We start from the raw sequence: 25233 nt of genomic DNA, 5'->3' as shown, positions 1-25233 counted from the left end.
CTCGTTGTCATTGGTGCCCATGGTGCTCTGTCCAAAGTCCTGATGTTGCATGTGCTCCATTGGGATGCATGACTACCACTGTGCCCATCATGACTGGTTATCTGAAGGTGATGTGTCAAGCGCTCCTTCGCTCCCTCCATGCACTTTTCCCGTAATGGGAGAAGCATAGGCACCAGAGTAGTAGGAGGGGATCTCTTTCTATTATAGGAAAACCATTTGCACATATTCTAGGGACACTAAAATCAAAAGGAGTCCAGTAGCACCTTTAAGACTAACCGATTTTATTGTAGCATAAGCTTTCGAGAATCAAGTTCTCTTTGTCAGATGCATGGAACAGAAACTGGTCAAATATAGAAGAGGAGGGGGGAGGAGAGAGAAGATGCAGTTAGGGGGGGAGAGGGATGTAACCAAAACATTCCTTTGCTAGTAAATGTAAACATCTCCTCTTGGTATGGAGATTAATTGGCTTTTGTGAGGCTTCAAAAGAGTTTGCCGTGTTGGTTTGTGGCAGCAAAACAACCAGACCATCCAATTCCAATGTAGCACAAGCCCTCGACAACCACAGCTCTCCCCATCAGATGCATCTGACAAAGAGAACTGTGGTCCTCGGAAGCCCATGCCAGGTGCCTCTGGGCTCCCCCAGACCCCGCCTCTGTAAAGGAAATCTGTTACCTGTGATAATGTGATAACCATTCATAGTCCCTATTCATTCCCAGCGTGACAGAGTCAAATTTGCATATGAATTCCAGTTCAGCAGCCTCCCATTGGATTTTGTTTTTGAAAGGTTTCTGTTGAACTACAGCAACCTTTAAGTCTTTGATGGAATGTCCTGGTAGATTTAAGTGTTCTCCCACTGGTTTCTGGACGTTTCCATTTCTAATGTCAGATTTGTGTCCATTTATTCTTTTGCGTAGAGGTTGGCTGGTTTGTCCAATGTACAGAGCAGAAGGACATTGTTGGCACATGAGGGCATATATCAGATTGGACTCTTTTTGATTTTGCTCTCTCCTCCCCCCTCCTCTTCTATATTTGACCAGTTTCTGTACCATGCATCTGACGAAGAGAACTTGATTCTCGAAAGCTTATGCTACAATAAAATTGGTTAGTCTTAAAGGTGCTACTGGACTCTTTTTGATTTTGCTACCACAGACTAACACGGCTAACTCCTCTGCATCTAGGGACACTGTACACATGGCAATTCTTCAATATTTTTGCAGACTTATGCCTGCAAAGTTGTTCCTAAAGTTCTGTAAAATGGGCTGGTGATCTCTAACAGAATCTTTACCATTCTTGCCACCCCAACTTCCCAGCATTCCTTGGGGGAATCTATGATCACAAAAACCAGGTTAAAAATCATATAGGTTTATAATGTAGATAGGCCCGATTGGTGGGGGTGGGCTGTATGAAACAGAGTGCTGAGAGGCCCGTCCTGGAATTGCTACTGAGCAATGAAAGCTCATCTCTGCAGTAGAGATGGGCATGAACCAAAATACAAACCAAAGTTCATGACCAGGGCGGTCGTGGTTCGCAAACCGGTGGTTCATCAGAGCCCATTTCTGATGAACCGCCACGAACTTTAGGCTGGTTCGTTTGGTTCGTTTTTTGGTTCGTCAGCACAGACAGCCTGGCACTGATCAATCAGTTTCCTAGGCAACATGGGATGGACTTCTTGCAGACCTTCTGCTGACCTGGAAGTGACCTTCTGCTGGCCCAGAAGTGACAATTTGCTGGCCCAGAAGTGATGTTTTCATGAACCAAACTAACTGGTTCGCAAACTGGGACAGGTTCATGAAAATTTGTTGTTCATGAAATGTGACGAACCATGAACCACATGGTTCGGGTTTTTTCCCGTTTGTGCCCATCTCTGTAGCCTCAGAAAGGTCACTCTCTGAAGCTTAGTTCCTACAAAGATGGCCACCCTGTGCCTGGGCTATGCCACTTTAGATTGTGGTTGAGGGTTCACATGTCTGTATGCTTTTCTGCAGAAAAAAATAATCCCAGCACATAGAAAACGAATATGTCAGGGAGAAAAGGTTCTAGCATTGACAGTCTAATTTTCCATGGGCAGAAGATTAATTTGTGAGAAAGAGCATTTAGTCATATACTCCACTATGCACTCTGAATTGGTATGGCCCAGTCACAGATTGCCCACCCCTGTGATAATTAATCTTCTATCTTGTCTACCTCACAGGGAATTTGTGAAGATAAAAGAGGAATGGTTTTTAAAAAAATTAAATTTCCATTTTTTGTTTGAACAAATGTTACTTGATTGTCCAGAAGATTTGCATACTAATGAACAATAGTTCTGCCATGGAAAAGAATCATTATTTTGGGGTGCTGGGTGTGCCTGTTGCAACAGGTACCATGTTGGAAGAGGCATCTGCTTGTGGGAGAAGGAGGCATACTCCAGTTTGGTGCAGTGGTTAAGAGTGTCAGGACTCGAGTTTGACAGCCGAGTTTGAGTCCCCACTCCTCCGCTTGAAGCCAGCTGGGTGACCTTGGGTCAGTCACACATCTCTCAGAGCTCTCTCAGTCCCACCCACCTCACAGGGTGATTGTTGTTGTGGGGATAATAATAACATATTTTGTAAACCACTCTGAGTGGGCATTAAGTTGTCCTGAAGGGCAGTATATAAATTGAATTTTATTGTTATTATTATGTTATTATTATTATTCTTTGTGTTTATTTTAAAAATAACTTTTTAACAACTGCTTCCTAGTAATTGGAAACATTGTCTTATTGATGAAACCATCTTTGATTGGCCTAATCATTTAATCATTTAAATGCTACAACAATCCCTAATAAAGGGGATGCACATTGGAACCTAGCTATGTATTTGGACCTATTTTTTGCTTGTTGGCCCTCTCTGTTTTCTCAGTCCTATGCAGGCAGAAATAAACAGAAACTCCATTGACCCTTGGTAGACCTCCCACCCCCGAAGTTATTAATTTATTTACATTATGCTAACTAATGTACTCAGAGCTTGGCAGAGTAGCATAAACTAGAAAAAAGGGTCCATGATGACCCAAGAAGCTCTTAAGTCTAAATTTTGATGATGGTGGAAATAACTGAGAGAGGACAGGGAAAGCTACAGATAATAGGAGATGGAGGTGCAATCATACAAGCATCGGCTTTTCTTCTTCTTTTTCTTCTTTAGCAGTTAGCAGGCTCCAGAGGTCCAGACGCTGCATAGGACCACCTTCATCCCTTGAAGAAGCTGGTCCCACACACACAAGATCTTTAATGGTATTATAGCAGAAAAGATAGGCTGGTACAAATTGCAGGATTGTTACAATAAGAAAATAAACATTTGTTCAGATAAAATTTAAATAGAGTGTCGGGTCATCACAAGGGCCGTTTTCACTCACACTGCTTACTGGCCACAGATCATCGCGCCAAGCTCCTGGAATGACAGCGCCAGGAAGACTCTGTCATTCCAGGAGCTTGGCACGATGTTCTGTGGCTGGTAAGCAGTGTGAAAACAGGCTATGTCTTATCTTGACAGATCTTAATGGCATACTGTAGAAACAAAGCAACCTTCTCAGTTGCTTCAGTTTTGTTCAAATTGAGGACAAAGGAATAAACGACATAGGAAAGGTGGGTCTTGGGCTCAAGCTTGCAGGAAGTTAGATGGGGTACCCCTAGGGTTGCCAGCTCCAATTTGGGAAATTCTTAGAGATCTAGGGGGTAAAACCTGGAGAAACCTGGAGAAAGAAGGGTTTGGGGAGGGAAAGAACCTTGGCATGGCATAATTCCATAGAGTCCACCCCCCACGGAAGCTATTTTCTCCAGGTGAACTGATCTCTGAGACCAGTTGTAATTCTGGGAGATCTCCAGCCACTACCTGGAGGCTGGCAACCCTAGGCATCCCACTCCCCTGCATAAGAGGCCTCCAGGGAGAAAGAGTGGGGCAAAGGCTTGCAGGAAAAAGAAACTGCACACGAGAGGGGGGCAGTGAAGGTAGAGTTCTTTTAAGAGCACCTCTAAGGCTATCAGTAAAATCGAAAAGAGTCCAGTAGCACCTTTAAGACGAACCAACTTTACTGTAGCATAAGCTTTCGAGAATCACAGTTCTCTTCGTCAGGTGCATGGAGATCTCTTCGTCAGCACGCCTCTGACGAAGAGAACTGTGATTCTCGAAAGCTTATGCTACAGTAAAGTTGGTTCGTCTTAAAGGTGCTACTGGACTCTTCTCGATTTTGCTACTGCAGACTGACGCGGCCGACTCCTCTGGGTCGCTGATCTAAGGCTATCAGTGTTGGACATGTGAAGTTTGCAGATGCTGGGAAGAAAGAAAACGGAGCTGGGAGGCGGGGCTGTGTGTGGCTTGGTGAGTCTCAAATTGTGCTCACTTGATCTTCCCGCAACACACCCTGAGCTCTTGAGCAAAGCTCCAAATTAGTCAGATTTGGGCACCACTCTAAAATATGCATCTGTGTATATATTTCAATATGCCATTTAAATCTAACGCACTTAGGTTAAGGCTCTTGCAGTTTATGATCTTTCCCATTCCGGGGATGGAGGTTAGCATGAAACAATCGTCTAGTCCGTGGTGGGTGGAGGGAAAGAGAGAGTCATTTTTAAAAACAGGCCAAATCTCCAACCATGTTCCGCTCTGCAGAGGGAGCCTGCTGGAGGCCTGGCTTTCATGGCCCTGTCTTCCTTAAACACCTAATTATTGTAACTAGTCTCTCTGAATTTAAGGCAATTAGCGGTTGTCATTTCCCTTTTACCCCCGCAACCTCCCCCCTCCTCCTCTCGCAGTGGGAAAGGTGGCTTTGCAAAACAGACGTCCCCGGTTTTGTTCTCTCCTTGCCAGGTACAGGCCAGGTGTTGGAAATGGCACGGTCTCCCACGGGTCCCTCTGTTGCAAGGATTAGAACAGGACTGCAGTTACAAAGTGGGAAGGCTATTAAGAGGGGATCATGTTGTGTAGGGAATTCATTTTAAGAGGGGAGGAGGAGAGGTGGCCGGGGGGGGGGGGCGGGGGAGCAGACCGAGAAAAGGAGAGGCTGCCAGTCTTGAGCATATCTGACTTGAGAGTTTAAAAACTGATGGTTATTTTTCATGCTAGCAAAATGCCTGCCGTTGCAGTGGGTGTGGCGTGAGTAGAACAGGGTCTCCCCTGTTTCTACAGCCCCTTTTACTTTGGGAATGAAATCTGCCCCTCAAAAGAGGATTACTTGTAGACTACTCTGGAGGGAGACCCAGAGGGGTGTAGCAGTGAGAGCCAAGCCACAAGTGAGGAATGACACTTGCTTGGCAAGTGAACAGACTCACGTGTATTCCTTCCTGTTCACTTGCCCTCCACTTGCGCTCCACTTGATCACGTAGTGGAGGGCAAGTGGAGGGCAAGTGAACAGGGAGGAATACACGTGAGTCTGTTCACTTGCCAGGCAAGGGTCATTCCTCACTTGTGGCTTGGCTCTCAGTGTCAGGAGATCCTGGTTCAGAGATTGCTACGGAGCCATGAACCTCAATGGGCCAGTCAGTCTCTTTCATAATAACTACGGTGGGAGCTGTGCAGGCCACCCTTATCTCCTTGGAGGAAGGGCGGGATGAAAATACCTCTCCATCCTCTGAGGAGCTCATTTTGGTGTCTCTGCATGAGCTACTGCTGGAAGCCCAGAGCAGTGGTTCCTGCAGATAGCCGCCTCCTTGAAGTGGCTAAATCTGCTGTGTCGGAGGTGTGATCTTGTGCTCCACATGTATCCATAACAGAGACACAACACAGTTACACAACAGAGACAGCGGCAAGGCCAGTGCAATAAATCATGCAGAGATGCAGCAGGAAACTTCCCTTATCGGGGCTGGGTTATTTTCAGAAATCCTGCATTCTCAGAGCACACAAACTGATCCCTTAGGCGGCTGTATCAGAGCTTGTCAGAGCATGTGCAGTTGCAAGGGCAGCTCAACACACCAAAAACAGAGAAGGCTGATACCTTTAATAATGGAATTTTTGAGTGTTCAAAGTGCTTTACGTACATTAATTTGTTATAATTACAAGAGCCCTCCAAAGCAGGGCATTTTTATCATAATCCCCAGGTTTCAGGTTGGGGGAAGTGGCTTTTCTAAGGCCACCGGCTGAATTCATGGCCAAGGCAAGATTTGAACTGTGAACTTCCTGTGTTATCACAAATCAATTCTCTTAGCCGCTACACCACGCCAGCTGTTTGTAGCTTGAAATATGTCAGTGCAAATCGGTTCCCATATTCAAGTATATCTGTCAGGTTTGGAATCACTCTTGTGCCTCCTCCTCAAATATTCCTTATATTTTTTCTTGGAATCTAGAACTGGTTAAAGATCTCCATGCAAGCATGTGAATAATTCATGGAGGAATATCAATGGGGAAAAAATTAGGCTCATGGAAATTGCCTCACAGCCCATTTCTAAGGTATAGCTCTTCAGACCACAAAAAGGGGCTCTTCTGTACACAAAAGTCCTGCCACGTGGAAAACTAGCATGCCAGGGAGAAAGGTCTAATCCAGCCTAACTTGCTCCCTGCCATGCTAATTTTCTATGTGTGTGAAGTTAGAGACGTATTTGACCTGCAGAACAAAGTGGCACAGTCCAACACACATTGAACATCCCAGTTAGAAGAACTAGATCTAAAGAGGGCATTAATCTAATCCAATTCTAGCTGGGGAGTGTGTGTTTATTTAATTGGCCTGTGTAGCTCGGAAAAGAAAATTGAGAAGTGACACCTGTGTACACACAAAAAGATTAAGGGGAAATGGCCTGATCACCAAAAACACTTAATGGATGAAAGAAGGATCCTCCTTAAACACTGGCAAGCTTAATTAACTAATTAAAAACAGGGGGATAACTGATAAACAGGACTTCTGCCACTCTTAATTCCCAGCAAGTGTTTTGTTCTCTGGTGGCCAGATGCTGGATTGGGGAACCTCGATTACTGGCTAGCTGGGATTTGGTAATAGGGCTGCCCCCAGGACAGCAATGGGGTCTGGTGGAATGTTTCTACTTTTGCACACAGTAGCCTAGATCCAGCCATGCACTTCCATGGCATTTAAGGTTTCCAAACTGGGCTTTTTGCCAATTCTCCCCTTCTTCTGCAACCCACTTTTCACCCTGAAACTTTGTTCCTGGGAATCAGTGGATCATCAGGATCAACAGAGAGGCAAAGTGGGGGGGGGGGGGGGCGGCACAGGGGGATTGCACAGAGGGAATATAGTGGGGAGGGGACTCAATCAATAGGGAAGCTGCCCTGTTCTATACCAGTTCAAGCTTCAGGATGTCTGTGGTTTTCTGGCTGCAGTCCAAAGACCACATTTTCTCTGTTGTGAATGCATCCCAAACAGGCAGCAGGTTTGAGGATATTTTTATTAGGTCTGGAGGTGGGGGGGGGGGGGCAGAAGCTGCATGTTCAGGGAGTTGAGTGATGGCCAAGTGCAGAGCCATGGTTCAGGTATGATTCACTGTAAAATGAATTGGGATTGGAGGGGTCAGGAAACAGTTATCCAGGCAAGGCAAGAGCAACGAGCAGCGCAGTCTGAAGAACCAGACCAAAATTATTAACTGTGTAGGACTATGTGGAAGCCCACTGGGCCTTCATACCAGCTGATTCTTGATGAACTGGGAGGTGCAATACCACCCTCTGGCCACACACAGTGGTGGCGCTAGAGTATAGGAGATTTCAGGTCAGCAGCTCTCTTTGCCACTAAGCCACTACAATGGTAAAAAGTATAAGCTTCGTGGTTCTGCTGTTAAGGCTCCCCTGTTTGAAACCTGTAATGCCATACACAAAGAGAGAAGTCTGTGCAGCTGAATGGAGAACATGATGTGCAATTAAGTATATTTCACAAAATAGTACGTATATTTCACATATGTATATTGCTCACAGTAATAATACGCAATAGTACGTGAATCAGATCTGCGTTGCTAAATGCTCATGTGCAGGTCATGTCCCCAACATATAATGCCAGCACATGAGAAGGAAGAAAAATATGTGGCTATGAAGGAACAGGTTTTGCATCCAGGGTACCCCACACAAAACTCTTAGGGAAGCCCAATTGTCTCACCACCCCCCTCCATTCCCCCTTGCCATGGGAAGAAGACAAAACTTTCCTGTCACCATTAATGGAGGCTGAATTCTGCCTTCCTCCCAGAGGGCAAGTGACAAAAGCAGAGACCCAGACTTAAGTAGACAGATGCCCTGTAGCAGCACTCCATGGAGGTGGGAAAGATGAGCTGCGTATGCCGACTCGAGCGATAGCACCGGGTTATTTGAGAAATGAAAGAGACGGGAAAGGTGAGCCTACCTGGGGCATATGGGTCCCGATTACCCAGCCCGATAAAGACCCTCAGGTCAAAGTTTACGTGCCATAATGCTCTTCTGCTCAGTATGACTGTATCATACAAGAGCTGGTCAGCCCAGCAAGCTGCCAAATCACATCTGGCTCATTTCTGCAGCATCTGAACTTCAGCAAAAGCATTTCAGTGACCAGCAAGGCAGTCTGTTTCTAAGGTAACTTCTAACTGCCAAAGAGGAGTAGCTGTCTTCCTTGACAATCAGCTTCCACTTTTGGAGACCGTACTTTGAAGGGTTTGGTTCCTCCATTGCAGTTTTCATTCTGGATCTCTCCAACTCCCCCCCCCCACTTTAATTATAGCCATAGAATTAAGGTTAACACCAATTCCCTGGTTCAACTGGGTCATAGAGGGCTTTTGCCACAGCAGTGAAGACACCTCAATGCTTTAACCATCTCCCCCCCCACACACACACACCTGTTGCCTGCCTGGTTTCAGGTGGCCCCAGATGGTCTTTGGTAATGTTATATGTATAATAACTAATTCCCCGAGTTCTCTCTTTTGTCAGCATTGCCCGTGAGCACAATGGCGAAACAGAAATCAAGGCCCTGGCTACGCTAAGCACAGGAGGGAGGTAATGTGTTGGAGACACATTTCCTTCACTTAGTTTTTAAGTGGGGGAAACTCCCAGCTTGGGAACTGGAACTGGGATAAGGAGGGCAGGAGAAGGCGGGGAGGAAGGGGGTCCAGAAAGGAAAGGGGACTGGGGGAGGAAAGGACGAGTGGAATGCAAAGGCACCACCTGGCACACAGACCTTTGCCAGAATATGGGCACTGGACTGGGTTCCAACTCTGGTTCAGGTTTTCAGTTGCATTCCAGACAATCCCTGTTCCAAGGCCATAGACCTCTGAATGCAGACAATGGTGGGGGGGGGCAGCGGCAGGGGGAGGAGAGAGGCAACAACAGGGGAGGAATCGGAGTGTCTTGCTTGGGATCGTATGGAGTAGGAAAGTGGATCTTTTCTGGCTAGTGTGCTTTGGTGGAGACCCACAAACCAGCCCAGGGTTACCTTTTCTTTCAGGCTACTGGATAAGTGCCCCTTTTGGTGGCAGCCATGAACCCATCTTCCTTGCATGTCTTTTTAACAACAACAGCAACAACATTAGATTTATATACTGCCCTTCAGGACAACTTAACACCCACTCAGAGTGATTTACAAAGTTTGTTGTTATTATCCCCTCAACAATCACCCTGTGTGAACAGTAGGGGTGCGATTGAAGTTCATGTGGATGTTTGGGGGGGGCAGGCTTGGCTTTAATCATGGGGCATATAGACAAAATGAGGAGAAGGAGAAGCTTAAATCTCTTTGGGGGCCTCGTTCTTGCTCCTGGTGGCTCCTATTGCCTTGCATGCTTAGGTCTTGAACTGTCTTCTACTGAGTTAGATTACTGGATTGCTGATCGCAGCTCTCTGGGATTTCCTGCAGAAAAAAGCCTTTCCCAGCAGCTGCTACTGGCAATCAAACCTCAGGCCTTCTGCGTGCCAAGCAGGTGCTGTGCCACTGAGCCACGGTCCCTTCTGTTGTGAAGCTTGCCTTATGGGGAATCAGGCCAATGCTCCGTCTCGCCCTATTGATGGTAGCTCACCAAAGCCGTGGGGAGAGACTCCTTCCCAGGCCTTCCCCCTGAGACTTCTTCCACGGGTGATGCCAAGGGCTGTTGCTCTATCCCCAGGTCTGCTGGAAAGGAAGGCTGGGCGGGGGGGGGGGTGAAATTCTGGAGGGTCTGGTCAAGGTGGGGGCCCAAGAAACTGCACAAAGCGGGAATGCATCTAGTGTGCCTCCATGGAGAAAAAGTGGGATAAAAATATGAAGAAACGGTGTGTGTGTGTGGGGGGCAAGCAGTTATGTGAATAACTACTTGAAACATCAAGGGTTTTTAAAATACGCTATTTAGGTTGGATACGGATGATGTGAAAAGGGAGCAGAAAGACTTTTCGGGGGACCGTGGTGATTCGGGGAATTGTGAACAGCTTCTCTCCCGTCTAAAGTCACTAAGGGCCAAGCTACAAGTGCCGAATGACACTTGAACGGCAAGTGAACAGACTCACGTGTATTCCTCCCTGTTCACTTGTGCTCCACTTGCCCTCCACTCGATCACTATGTCAGAGGAAGGCCCCTCTATCCTTAGATGTGAGTTCGCCCAGTGTAACACAGTTTATAGCGTTAGAGACAGTGAACCAAGGCACACAGAACTAAGAAGTTTTTTATTCTAAGAAACTCAAACTTTGCAAGCGTCTATAAAATAACAAATCCTTACTAAAAGGCTAACTAGGGCTAACATAACCGAAACACTTAGATTAGCTGACTAATACTCCCACAGGTTGGCCTCACTCACGGACTCCATTGCATGATAACAGGTCTTGCGACGTTCAGATCAAAGTAGTGGTCCAGCAGCGTCGATAGCAGGAAAAGCTGCACCCCTCCCTATGGCTGGAAACAGTCCCACTTTAAAGCGAATCCAGCCAATCAGGGCAAACCACCACTTAACAATTACCGCCCTGAGAAACTACGTGATCGAGTGGAGTGCAAGTGGAGTGCAAGTGAACAGGGAGGAATACACGTGAGTCTGTTCACTTGCCGTTCAAATGTCATTCATCACTTCTAGCTTGGCCCTAAAAACCAGAGCCTTTCCCTGTGGCCTCCCTTCCCTCTAGCCATTGCTCTGTGTTGCTGATACACCAGCACGACTATGCGGCTTTATAAAAGAGGTTCATAACAGCAACCATTCTGCCCATCAGGTTGCCCACGCCTGACCTTCTCATCCAAGAAAGTTTCTGAAGAACTGAAAGTGAAAGCCGATGGCCAGTCTGCACCCTTCAATTCCCCACGGTCCGCTGAGGCGCTGACTAGCTCCTTCCTTTCTTGTAGGATTCTGGTACAGCCCAGAGTGTGTCTATATCCGCCGCTGCATTGCCCAGTCCCAGGACTTTGTAGATGGGAAGGTGCGGGTCTCTGTCTTCAAGGGCCAAGTCTACATTTTGAACAGGGAGTCCTGCCGTTCTCTGTACAACGAGGAGCTTGTAAGGTAAGCGTCAGCCTTCCAACACCACAGAGGTTAATATTACCGAGTGATTTTTAGTACAGCATCCTCCAGGGCTGGCTGTTCAGCCAAACCACCCAAGCAACAGCTTGGGGTGACCTCGGGAGAAGATTGTCGTTGGGATTGGGCTGGCTCCCAGCCTCAGCAGCAAGCAGGCATCCTTCCTTGCACATCTGGTTTGACCTTGAGAGAGGATATGTAACCAGGTCTCCCCAGGCCTGGCCAAACACACTAACCACTGTACCACATGGGCTGTCGGGGTGGGTAGGTGGAGTAGGAATTAAATCAATGTGAGAAACAGACATCTTTAACAGTCCTGCTGGATCTGAACATTTAGTTTAGGGTAGCATCTGCACACCATCAGATATTGTGCTATTGGGAGTCATTTACTGCCTGGATTTTCCCGTAACACCCCAAAGTTCAGAGATTGCAATGGCCCAATATCCAGTAATATTTGGGCCCAGTCTAGTGTTCTGTTTTCAACCCTATCCAGCCAAATACCTCTCAGAAATTCGTACGGCAATAGCCTTCGTGCATCTCCCTGGGTCGTGGAACTTGAAGGTCTACTGGCTCTGAACATGGAGGCTCCATTTGGCTACCAGGTCTAATCCCCATCAAACCTCATAGAAGGAGCTTTTCTCTTGCTTGATTCTTTTCTCAATGAAAGCTGTTTGCACATTTGGCTTCAATCTTGACGCCACTTGAGATTTCTGTGACAGGGCAGTAAAGATTTGAAGGCCCACTTTTGAACACATTCACAGTCAAATTGCATTTAAAAAACCTGAATTGAAAGAGTGTTTTGTTGGGTTTAGTTTCTAGTAGCACTTCAGAATAACTGTGTCATAGAAAAGTTCCTGTTCCCTTTGGGGGAGCAGAGGGATTTGTCTCTTAGGAAGGCATGCCTAGTAGAAAAGGATATTCAGTCAATTATATTGAAAATCACTTTGGGAGGCACTTTAAAAACATACTGTTCACAGTGTGTCTGTCAGCAATGAGGCAAACTTGGTTTTCAGTTGCCTTCACTGTGTTCAGTTTGGGGCACCACAATTTAGGAAGGATACAGACAGATCTTCTGTTGCCCCAGAAGATAAGACCAGAACCAACAGGTTGAAATTAAATCAGAAGAGTTTTCAGCTAAACTTTAGGAAGAACTTCCTGGCAGTTAGAGAGGTCCCTCAGTGGAACAGGCTTCCTCAGGAGGTGGTGGGCTTTCCTTCTTTGGAGGTTTTTAAACAGAGGCTAGATGGCCATCTGACAGCAGTGCTGATTCTGTGAACCTGGGCAGGAAGGGTTATATCAGTGCTTAGTTCTTGTGGCCCCATATTACACGCCCAGGGTAAGGCCGATCACCACTTTGGGGTCAGGAAGCAATTTTCCCTAGGCCAGTTCGGCTAGGGATCATGATGGTGTTTTGCCATCTTCTGGGCATGGAGCAAGGGGCACTGGGTATGTGAGGAGGAAGGGGAGGAAGTTGTGAATTTCCTGCATTGTGGGGGGGGGTTGGACTAGATGACCCTGGAGGCCCCTTCCAACCTATGATTCTATGATTCACAACTTGAACAACAGGTACACCTACCCCCAATCAAATACCAGTTCAGTTGTAAATCTTCTCCCATCTTGAAGACGGCATACCCATTTTTAAGGAGAATACGAAGACTGTACCATTGAGTCGCTATCAACTCATGGTGACCCCAGCCATGAGGTTTTCAAAAGAAGAAATGAGTAGAGGTGGTTTGTCATTGCCTTCCTCTGCATCGTGACCCTGGTCTTCCTAAGTGGTTTCCCCTCCAAGTACTGGCTGTGGCCAGCCCTATTAGCTCTCAAGCGCTGATGAACTCAGGCCAAACTGGGCTACTGACCATATTTTTTTTAAAATGTCTTAATCCTAGTCCAGGAATTGTTAGGGAGGGGAGGTTTCTTCATGACAGCTCAAATGCTAGCCATTCAGTGCTGCACAGTTGCAGACCCTGTCCTGTCCGCTCTTAAGCCTGGAGAGAGAAGTTACATTTGGGGTGAGTGCAGTGAGGCCACTTCCACATGGCCCCCAAAGTTGAAGGGTTAAAGAGCCCCCTCCCAATCTCAGTCTTCTCCTTTAAACCAAAGGTGTGGCAGCTCCACTGCACATAATAAAAATGATTAAAAGCAGGGCTTTTTTTCAGCTGGAACGCAGTGGAACGGCATTCCGGAACCTCTTGAAAATGGTCACGTGGCTGGTGGCCCCGCCCCCTGATCTCCAGACAGAGGGGAGTTGAGATGGCCCTCTGCGCCGCTGAGCAACGCGGAGGGCGATCTAAACTCCCCTCTGTCTGGAGATCAGGGGGCGGGGCCACCGGCCATGTGACCATTTTCACCAAGGGCGATTTAAACTTTAAAAAACTCCCCCCTTGTTCCAGCTGACCCAAAGTGACGTCATTGTGCGGTCCCGAGTTCCACCACCTCTTTTCCCAGAAAAAAGCCCTGATTAAAAGGACCCACTTTCCCTTGCTTCTCCTCTGGAAGATACCAGCACAAGTTCCTCTGCAAGGCATGTTAACAGGATAAACTGAGGCTGGTTTTATATTCATTTGACTGCCAAGTAAGGATGGCCGTTTGTTCTGAGGCAGCACTGGATGGTTTCAAAATTTCAAATTTCTTTTATGGGTTCCCAGCACTTGGCATGAAACGCCTTTTCCCTCCCGTCCCACTCACACAATCTGGTGGAAATGTTGATTTTAAAATTGGTGCTTGCTGTTGTGTTAATTGCATAAAAAGAGCATAAAAGAAACCACCAAAAATGGGAAACTTGCCATAGAAATTAGGCAGGATGAAAATGGTCTTCCTGGACTATGTATGAAAAGGAAAAGAAATGTCAAAAATATTGGGGGGGGGAACTGTGCTCTTGGGTGGTGACAATTCCTTCCTTGGGACACAGTAGTTTAGTCAGAGGGGCTAGGCAGTCTCTATTGCCACCAGCTGAAGTGACTGCATATCTGTCAGCGGTAAATTCCTTGGGCTAAGGGACCTGTCTCTGTAATGTGACCAACATGGATCAGCTCAAGATATTTTGTTGGCTCAAACAAGGTTCATTATCTACTCCTGGGGTCCCATTGCCAACAACTTAATTTCTAGGTTCACAGGGCAGTTCCCTCGGCAGTTTTGGTGGGTAGGTACAAGAAAGTACCATATGCCAACAGAACATGCAGGTGCCCATATGGTAAAATTGAAACCATTGAACACGTGATTATAGAGTGTCCCATATTTAATGAATTGAGGGCTAGCTTAATCATCCCTCTACTTAAAAATACAGAACTACCTAATACGAGAGCGCAGGTGACGTGGTTCTTGTCGAATACAAATGATTCTGTTACTCTTTCTGTGGCAAAATATGTAGGGGCAATAATGAAATATCAGAGAAATGATACTAAGTAAGTTTCTTCCCATTTTAATTTCTGCTTAAGGCAATAGTCGTATGAGCAGTGATAGATAGATAGATAGATAGATAGATAGATAGATAGATAGATAGATAGATAGATAGATAGATAGATAGATAGATAGATGGATAGATGGATAGATGGATAGATGGATAGATGGATAGATAGATGGATGGATGGATGGATGGATGGATGGATGGATGGATGGATGGATGGATGGATGGATGGATGGATGGATGGATGGATGGATGCAGGGCTTTTTTTCAGGGGGAACGCGGGGGAACGGAGTTCCGGAACCTCTTGAAAATGGTCACATGGCTGGTGGCCCCGCCCCCTGATCTCCAGACAGGGGGGAGTTGAGATTGCCCTCTGTGCCACCGGCCATGTGACCATTTTCAAGAGGTTCCGGAATGCCGTTCCACCGTGTTCCAGCTGAAAAAAAGCCCTGGGTGTACTGCTGTTTGGCATATACAGTACAGGTTGCCCTCCCTTGTTCTGGCATCTTTTCCATCACGGCCCTTCGAAGATGCATTCCATCCTCTGTTCCGTGAGTGGAAATGCCTCTTCTAAGATGGTGCCTCCTATTCGCATTTTCTGGGGTTTGTCCCATTTAAAAATAATTAATTGAGGCACCTTTTCAGTCAATAGAAAAGTTTTTAATAGTTCATCTAACCAATGGATTGGCAAATCACAGCAGCTGTGATGCTGAAGCGTAGCACTGGAGGTGAAGGAGGGTGCCGTGCCCATGTTTTAACTCCAGAGTGATCACTTCCTCTTAGCTGAGTTTTTAAAATGTAAGCGGGGGCCTTATTTAGAAGTCATATATTTCCTTTTTGTATATGACACTTTTCCCTCTTTTATACTGCTGTCTGCCTCTCTCCTGTGACTTTCTTGCCCGCCTCCCCTCAGCCCCTTTCAATCCTTCTAAACACTTTATAAGCCATAAATATACCCAAATCAGTTTAGATCAGTCAGAGTAAATGTCAAATTATCCTCTCCTTTTCTGTCTCTGGCTCTTTCTTCCCTCCCCCTCGAAATCAACAGCTTCTAATAATCCGTCCCAACCCTTCATTATGGTTTGCATTCTCATGCGGGGAGATTAAATGAATAACGTAAAAAGAAGGGGGGAGAGAGAGAGATGGAAAAGAGAGAGAGAGAGAGAGCAAAAGGGGGGGCAGGAGCACTTATTCTCTCTGCGTCTCTAGCCATTTTTCTTTTCTTTTTGATTTCTACATCGCTGGTTTGAAAAGCGTTTGAGTGACGGCATCACGGGAACCCGGGAGAGAGCTGTGAGAGGTACATCGTGCAAAAAATGCCTTCGCACAGTAGGTAGAAAGTAATGTAATTATAGAGCAGGTCAGAACCACTCGGATGAGCAAAAATAAAAGCGTAGAGGTTTTTCTACAGCCCGTCAGGGGAGGTAAAATCATTGTAAACTCTCTCTTATTTTTTTTTTAAATTAAAAAAAGGGTTTTGCAGTTTCTGGAAAAAGAACAGGGATTTTTCCCCCTTTACAAGGGAAAGGTGGGAATGGTAAAGAAACAAGCTTAGTTTGGGTTTTGTTTGTGTGGAGTGTGTGCATGTGTTTAAATCTTACGGTTATTAAAGCTGCAAGGATATTTCTTTAAAATAATTCCATCAGCCTCTTGTTAAATGGGGTGCACTCGGCAGGCCTGAGATTCCCTGGATATGTAAACAGGACTTCACTGCTCTTCAAGGTAGGCCCTTGGCTGTGTTGGAATTCTTGGAGTTTGTTCCCAAAGATTCCTCTACCCCCAGCCAGTCTACACCACACACACACGTCCCGTAAATAAGGAGATGAGGCACAGTCTTTATGTCTGCAAGGTCATCTCCCTGCCTAATACCCATTTCTTCTCTGCTCTGAGTTCAGAAGAAATGCCAAATAACACCATGCTATGAACTAATGAAACACAATACCAAGTTTACTTACAACAATGTTTAATTGTCTGATACAAAATATGCAGGTAGATATACAGAAACCACAAACCAAAATCATACATAATATACAGAAAATATTCTCTCCACAATATCAGACTTCAATCTTCAGTACTTGTGTTGATGAACACACGGCCTACTCACATCTGGCTGTGTGTTTCAGTGCCTTCCTCAGGGTCGTGTTTCACAAGTTGCCTGCACACAGCAAACCTATGACTTCTAATCCTGCTTGTGAATTGTGTTAGAGCTGCTTAGCCTCTCCTTTCCTTTCACGCAGCTCAGTCGGTAACGTCTCCTCTGGTTTGTGGTTGTATATCTGCCTGCATATTTTGTATCGGACAATTAAGCATTGTTACAAGTAAACTTCGTATTGTGTTTCATGAGTCCATTGCACGGTGTTATTTGGTATTTCTAACATTCACACTATGGTCCAGTTGTACCCTAGTCCGAGCTCGGAAGAAGCTGCTTATAACCGTTGCTGGCTCCTCATAGCCCCAGTGGAACTGTGCTAAAGGAGCTCTTTCCAAGGTGCACTCCCCATACCCCTTGTCTCTGGGTCTGTCTCCACTTTCTCAGAGCCAAGCTACAAGTGACGAATGACACTTGCCTGGCAAGTGTCATTCGTCACTTGTAGCTTGGCTCTCACTGCATCCAGAAGTGCAGAGAGGCGGGTCTGAGGCAGCCTCTTTCCCCCTCTAGCCATTTGCCTCAAGCTGCTCAGCAAGATTAGCTGCTTCCTCGTCCCTAGCCACTCACCTGCCATAAGAGGAACAGCGCAACCCAATTTATATATTAATGGTGGAAGGCCAACTTCATTCTGTGAGGATGCCCCTTTTTTCTATAGACATTGATCTGGGGTCTTTGGGTACAGATGGATTGGTTCCGTAATAGCGTTGGCATCATCTAGCACATCATGGCAGACGTGTTCCAAAGCACTGCATATGTATAAAATAACAAAAGACAGGTGTCAGTGAGATATTTTTCAGGAACTTCTATAGAGCACAATGGCTTTTAGAGAAATAACATTCAAGCTTCCAAAAGGTTAGGAATGCTCTAGCCTAAGGGATTTAAAACATGAAATAAAATTTAGTTTTTTAAAGGCCCTAAGGAGCCACAAAATAAGCTGTTAGATGCTTCAAGAAGGAAGAGATAAGAGATGTGATATTAAACTGTAGCCTAGCAAGATTTGGGTCCAGTGACGTCTTAAAAATCCATTAGATTTCCAGATTTCCAAGAGTCAAAGCTCCCTTGGTCAGATATCTACTAGACACGGATCTTGCTCTTCTGCTACAGACCAAAACAACTACCCACCTGAAACTAAACAGTAGCCTATTTTTCCAACTTGAAAACATTTCTTTCTCTTTCTTTATGAGCAGAACTGAGGACAAACATTTTACCGTAATCTTGCTTTAAAATTCGGTAGGGCCGCAGGAGCCTTATCTGGCTGCTTCTCCATTAATGAAACTATTTCTACAGCTTCTCTAGGGCAGAAGCTCAGTGGCTATGTCATGTGGGGTTCATCGATGATACAGATGCGAGCCACATCAGCAACCCTTCATTATCTGGGTCTCTGATACCAGCTGGACAGCATCTACTTGATTTTGGGTCAAGCTACAGAAGTGACAAATCCGAGTGGTCTCCAACCAAGGAGTCCTGAGGTCTGTTTCCGGACATGGAGGCAAAAGTGGGACAGACAGAAGGTTCTGCTCTTTTGATCAGGCCAAGGCTGAAAACTAATCCCCTCATTGTCACACCAGCTCTGGCCAATCCAGAACCTTCATATTGCCAAGGCAGATGTTTTGACAATTGCCAAGGCAGATGTTGCAAGCACCTGTTCTCAAGTAGCTTCTAAAGTGGGTTGGTATGGTCAGGAACCTTCATGACCACCTGGAAGAAGGCCTGCACCCTTACTGGAGACACTAGGGCCATTTCCACATGCCCTTATAGGATGGGCCACTCACAGAACGCTGGCAACGTCTCCATTTGCAAAACGCTTTTGGGCTGTTTGGCTTCCATTTTTTTTGGCAGCTTTTCAGGGACTGCAGAAAGTGTATTCCCGGACCATTTTGCAAACAGAGATACCTGGATTCCTGTGGGAAAGCCACCAGCGTTCCATGAGTGGGCCGTCCCTATAAGGGCGTATGGAAACGGACTAGGTCAATCTAGTGCCTGGTGACAGGAAGCAGAGTGTAAGAGAAGCATGTTCCTGCTCCCTCCCACAGGTGTCTAGCCCATCGAGGAAAGGGAGACTGCTTCCAAGGCCCCTGTGACATTGCCTAAACCTCTGGAGCAGTCTGCTATTTCTGGGTAGAAGGCATGCCAGAAGGACTCTCCCATGATCCTTTGAGATCGGTGCCAGCAGGACTTAAAGAAGTGTGAGGAGTCACAGTGTGGTCTTTTCAGCATAGCCACCATCAGAGACAAGGAGGAGGAGGAGGAGGAGGAGGAGGCCACTGTGGAGAGGCCCTCAGACACCCTGCATGAGGTTCTGGGCTCAGTGGGAGCTCACACAGGTTTTTAACTAGGGTTGCCAGGTCGCCTTATCCTCCCGGCAGGAGGCGAGAGACCTGGCACTTGCCTGATGAGGTGCGCGCTCCCAGCCTGCATGATGACATCACTTCTGGGAAGTGACTTCATCGTGCAGGCCATGTGCCATCCCTGGGAGCACTCGCACGCTCCGCAGGGGGCTGATTCAGGCCGCTGCAGAGCACAGGAGCACTGCCGGGCAGTGAGAAGGGACTTGGAGTGCTCCTGTGCTCCGCAGCGGTTCGATTCAGCCTGAATTGGGCCCAAGGTAAGCAGGGCTGGGGGGTGGAGAGTGTGAGTGGGGGATCTCCCGCCCCCCAGCAGGGGACTAGCAATCCTACTTTTAACTCACACCACTGCTGTGGAGAATGGCTTCTAAAAAAATAAAGGAGTGCCCAAATAGGCTCAGACACCACTGGGGGGGGGGTCCTGCCTCCTCCCCTGGCTGTTTTCCCCTGCTGGCCAGGAGTTATTTCCTCATTTGAGCTGCTGCACGTGCATAGAATACTCCACGTGGAGCAACAAAAATAGGGAAAGCTCCCCTCCACAGCACCGTTTCCACCAGGGAAAATGGCTGGGGAGGCGGGGGGGGGGACACAGGAGCCCACCCTCCTCTCATGGCACATTCAGAGTCCTTTCAGGCTCTCCTGAATATTATAAAAGCCATTCCCGGCAGATGCTGTGTGGCTGCGGGGAACCTGGACCCAACTTATTAAAATCCAAACTTAATAATAATATTAGGTTTTTATATACTGCCCTTCAGGAGAACTTAATGCCAACTCAGAGCAGTTTACAAAGTATGTTATTATTATCCCCACAATAATCACCCTGTGAGGTGGGTGGGGCTGAGAGAGCTCTGAGAGAGCTGTGACTGACCCAAGGTCATCCATCTGGCTTCAAGCGGAGGGGAATCAAACCCGGTTCCCCAGATTAGAGTTTCACTACACCAAACCTGTAGTTTGGCGTTCAGTCTGGACTTGTTGAGGACTTTCCTAGCAGACATTGAAGGGGAAGAAAATCTGTGTGGGCATATATGTCCAGGGTCATTCTTACTGCATGTTCTTTGAGAAAGTTATCAGATGTGGATTGTGTTGTTTGGGAGGGACTCCCATTGCACATCCACAAAGACAGACCTTTTCCCCCTGGTTCCCGCGAGCAGCACCTATCAGGAAGAAGAGTTGTCCTCCATCTTTGTTCCTTTGGAAAGCTCTGTCCCCAGTAGAGGAGTTCTTCTAAGACTGGAGGTTGGCTATATTTACGGATTCATTTCTTTATTTGGTGGAGGTGGAATTGTGGGTTCCGGCAGTCTTCAATCTGCTCTGCCTCTTGTGAAAACTAAGAGAGGGCTCATGGAGGCAGCAAAGACCAACAACAAGCCGGCTTCCAATTAAAATCAAAAACCTTGGAAAGGTGGTTGTTTTGTCGAAAAGTGATGCATAATGGTAGCGTTTAGTTCTCTCATACCCACTCAGGAAAGTGGAACTGCTGTGCCACATAATGAGGAGCCACAATGGCCATTAGACGTGAGTGACCTGTTTTTCTTGCAGTTCCATATTTAACAATTAAAATAATTAACAGAATGTGATTAAAGACCCATGATTACCCTCTGGTTGCAATAAGCCCCTTCACGTTATGCCTCGCAGAGCCAATCTGCATGAAACAAGGTGGTACAATTCGAGGTTGCTCCCCTGTCAAAAAAAAAAAAAAGCCTGCATGTAGGAAACGAGGGCTATATATAGACACGCATGAAAAATTGGCTTGCGGTGCTGTGAATGCACTTTGGGGGTCTGTTTTGGAGGCGTGAGCGGCTGTAACATATGACCCAAAATGCTAGACCTCCGCTGGCCGGTTGCACTGTCTGAGGAAGAAGGTGCGAGGGTTGCCAGGGCCCCTTACAGTCCTGGAGGGAGGCAGGGGACCTGTCACTTGCCTTTCTTTGGGCCCCAGCATGCTTCACCCAGGCACGCTTTGCACCTGCGGCCCTGCACCTGCACAACGACCTCTCTGTCGGTGACGATACTCCCAGGTGACGTCATCATGCGGGTGCAGGAACACGCACACACTTTGCAATGGGCCCAATTTGGTCCATTTTGGGCCCAAATTGGCTCACTGTGAAGCTTGTGCGTGCTCCCAGGGCAGTGCAATGGCGTCACTCCCAGGAGAGCACCTGGGAGGCCCGTTCCCGTGCCCTTCTCCCCTGCTGGTCAGATGAGTGGTGGTGGTGGGGGGGTGGAGGTTGAAAGCGCGGGACCCCCGCCCCCACCGGGGGAATGGGGTCCCCAGACAGTGCCCTGCAGCTGCCGGATCAGGAAACCCTCTTTCCATCTTGGGCCTTTGACTGTAGGATGAGGAGAAAGATGAAGAAGAAGCCACAGGAATGAAGGGGCACTCAAGCAAGCAGGGGACTCTTTCTGCCTAGTACATTGAGAGCACATTGCCTTTACCAGAGGCCACACCCTTCCTATGAACAGTTGGGGATTGGCCCAGCCCACTCACTCTCATTGGTGGCTCCAGGGTTTTTTGGGGGACCCTCAGACAACCCCCTTCTCCTGGAAGAGAGGCAGGACATGCAAACTGAATGTTCTTTCATGCTGTCTCTGATCTTTTGGGGTGCTCTATTAGACAAATCCCTGACCTTTGAGCCCCTTGGAGGCAGCCCTGGTCCTACTGCACATTGTTAATGCATGTCATATTGCCCTGCAACCTCTCTCTGCCATGTCCTGGCTCTCCTTTGCCAGGGCAGGGCCTCTCAGGAAAGGAGGACTGGTTGGGCTGAGGCATCCCGTCAAAGAACAAGAGAGAACTGTAGCTTGGAGAGGCAACCTGAAGCTAGTTCTGGCCAGATAGTGCAGGCAGGTAGAGGGAAAATAGCATGTAGCCCACAACTGGGGAAAGACCTGGGGAACTGGGAAACACAAGGGCCAGGCTGCGGCACGGGTAGTACAAGAAGCAGCATCTGCAAGCTGCCTGCCATGGATCAGCAGTCTCCAACCTTTCCAGAACCAGGTCCCACAAAACTGCAAGCACATGACTTTGGAGTCATGTGACAGGAAGAGACCCTGACCAAGACCCTGGAGAAGCCATTGCCAGTGTGAGCAGACAGTAACGACTTGGATCAACCAAGGGTCTGATTTAGTATAAGGCAGCTTCATGTGTTCAAGGGGGTGGGGGGACTGGTACCAAAGCCAGAATTGTTGGTAGCTAACCAAGAAAGCCATGGACAAGATGCCCAGTCTGAGTACCAGGGGATGTACCAAAGTGAGGAGCAAGCCAAAATTCGGAGCAATGCAGAATCCTCTCCACCAGTAAGTGACCTCATCTTGTACACCAGCAGCAGGTCCATCCAAAAGGCATCAGAGGGGTAGGGGCAGCAGTCCCACTAGTGGAGCTGTGCGAACCACATGAGGGCCCTGACCCATAAGCTGAAGATGCCACAGATGTTAAGCAGCACCCAACGCCTGCTAAACAGAAGGGTAGTGGCTAGATAGGGCCAGCAAAAGGCAGAGGCCAATCACAGCAGAAAGAGGTGGAGCAGGGCAGAGAACGAGACGATTTCTTGGATCCCAAGTGGCTTATGATTTATTTTATAGTCCGCTTTTCTCACCAAGAATCGAGGCAGATTATATAGCGCAAGTCAGTACGATAGAGCAGAAATCCAATAAAGAGCTGAAACAAAACATAAGTACATTGATATAACATATTAAATAATGTGGAGCGTTATCCAGGAGGAGCATACTTACAGCAACTGGCAGTATGCAATAGTATAGTCTACAGTCCCTGTCCCTTTACCCTATGTATCTCTCTGGACTAGAGGTGTGCGCTTCGGGTTTCCGATATGAGTTTTTAACCCGAATCGGTCCCAGTTCGGGTAGATTTGGTATTTCCGAATTGGCCCCAGCATTGCTGAGCCGTTTCGGAAATACTGAAGCAGAGTTTTCCGAAAACGTCAGAGCATTTCAGAAAGCTTCAAGCAGAAAGCTTCTGCAAACAGCAAGAAAAGTTCTGCATTGAGCTGCCCACCTGTTTTTACCCAATGGGAGGGGGGTGGAGGAGTTGTAGTGACTCACTACAACCCCCTCCTGCCCCCTCCCGTTGGGTAAAAAAGGTGGTGGGGCGGGAAGCTTGACAGAAGCACTTTTTTTGCTGCTTGTAAGCTGCAAGAAAAGTGCTGCTTTGAGCTTCGGTGTGCTTCGTAAAGATTCCTGAATCTTTATGGAGCATACTGAAGCGGTTTAAACACCCGAACTGTTTTCCCGCTTCGGGTAAACACGAAGCAGGAAATCCGTATCTTTTTCAAGTGCACACCCCTACTCTGGACGATTCCCCACAGCACTGATGATTTACTATAGAGACAGTGATTCAACATGTGAAACTGTCTCATACAGAGCCAGACCATTGATTTCTGTAGCTCAGAATCACCTGCTCTGATGGGCACTGCAAGGGCTCACATGGGACTTATTCCCGGTCCAGCTAGCTGATTGCTTTTTAATTCAGGTTGAACCTGAAGTTTTGCATGTAGAAAGCTGGCTGTAGCTTACCACCAACATCTGTACACATTGTATTTTGAGTCCATCTAGCTCAGTTTTGTACTCTGCACTGAGTGGTAACAGATCTCCTGGGTGTCAGGGCCAATAATCTGAAGTTCATTGGACAAGACTGGGGTGCTGTTGGCCAATGGTTGAGCAGGTCAGACGCTTCTGGACAGATTTTCACTCCCCTTGAAAAAGCAAGTTTTGTCTTGGGGGTGCTGTTTAGCCTTCTGCCCTCCATGCATCTGACGAAGAGAACGTGATTCTCGAAAGCTTATGCTACAATAAAATCGGTTAGTCTTAAAGGTGCTACTGGACTCTTTTTGATTTTGCTACTACAGACTAACACGGCTAACTCCTCTGGATCTGTTTAGTCTGGAAACTCAAATTCCCTTTATGGCTTCTAGTGCATTTTATCAGCTCTGGCCAGTACATCAGTTGTGGCTATTCTTTGAGAAGTGAGATTTGGCCATGGCAACCTGTTCTCTGATCGCACCTAGGTTAGACTGCCAGAAGATGGATTACTTCGATACTTGAGAAGAATGAGCTCACAGCTATTAATCAGAGCCTTTCTTTTCTTTTACAAGACAAGGACCAGGGCTTTTTTTCAGCAGGATGTCAGACTGTGGCTAGATAAGGTACTCTCTGCCAGATTCCCTTTAGAAGCAAGAATAAGTCCAATGTCTAGCAAAGGAAGTTTTATTGCAGAAAAGGTCCATTATAGTCCACTGTCCTGAATAGGAGACTCAGGATGGTACATGATCATTGTTACCAATGAAGAGCAAGCATAGGATACAGAGTAACAATACCCATCTGGAACAGCCTCCCCCCACAGTTCTCAAAACAACATCTTTCAGTCCTGGGAAGCTGCTCTCCTTCAAGGCCAATGCTTGGTGGAACTGGGTTAGACACAACAATCTCCTCTGGTGGGAATGCTGCCTGGGAACTGGTGCACCTGGGGAGAAAGCACTTAAACACTAGAAGCATTAGAAAATGGAGTCAGTACAGTTTAGAAACATACTGGACCTGACATTCTGCCCCCCTTAAAATAGATCCCCCCCTGGCTTATATGGATAGCGAGTATGAAAAGCTTTGGTTAATCTAGGAGCATGAACATGTGCAGAGTTCACCCATTCATCGTAACCAGAATCAAAGTCCTTCCAGCGAATGAGGTAAAAAAGCTGGTTTCGTTTGAGCTTAGAGTCCAAGATTTGTTGTACCTCATAGTGTATTTGGTCGTCAATCAAAGTTGGAATGGGTGGAGCTTTGACGTGCCATTTGTTGTCGGTGGGAGCTCTTTTCAGAAGACTGACATGGAACGTATCATGCACATGGCGCAAGTTCTTGGGCAAAGTTACAGCAACAGTCACTTTATTTATTATCTTGCGCACAGGAAAAGGTCCTAGGAATTTTAGAGCGAGTTTGCGGCTTGTTTGAGCTA

General features: G+C 47.0%; 1 protein-coding gene across 3 annotated transcripts in view; it reads left to right on the top strand.

Annotated features, from left to right (window-relative positions):
• The window catches only part of ASS1 (argininosuccinate synthase 1), a 168860-nt gene that overhangs the window by 119981 nt on the left and 23646 nt on the right, over nt 1-25233 (top strand). For all 3 annotated transcript variants that reach the window (XR_008598202.1, XM_054997683.1, XM_054997682.1), the window contains exon 13: nt 11200-11356. Coding sequence is in view for 2 of the 3 variants with exons in the window: in XM_054997683.1 (XP_054853658.1) it covers nt 11200-11356 (157 nt within the window). In the remaining variant the exon portion in view is untranslated. The remainder of the gene's footprint in view (nt 1-11199; nt 11357-25233) is intronic.

The sequence above is a fragment of the Eublepharis macularius genome, chromosome 14 (genome assembly GCF_028583425.1).
Source record: "Eublepharis macularius isolate TG4126 chromosome 14, MPM_Emac_v1.0, whole genome shotgun sequence".
NCBI classification, from domain to species: domain Eukaryota; kingdom Metazoa; phylum Chordata; class Lepidosauria; order Squamata; family Eublepharidae; genus Eublepharis; species Eublepharis macularius.
This window is presented reverse-complemented; position numbering and strand designations above follow the sequence as displayed.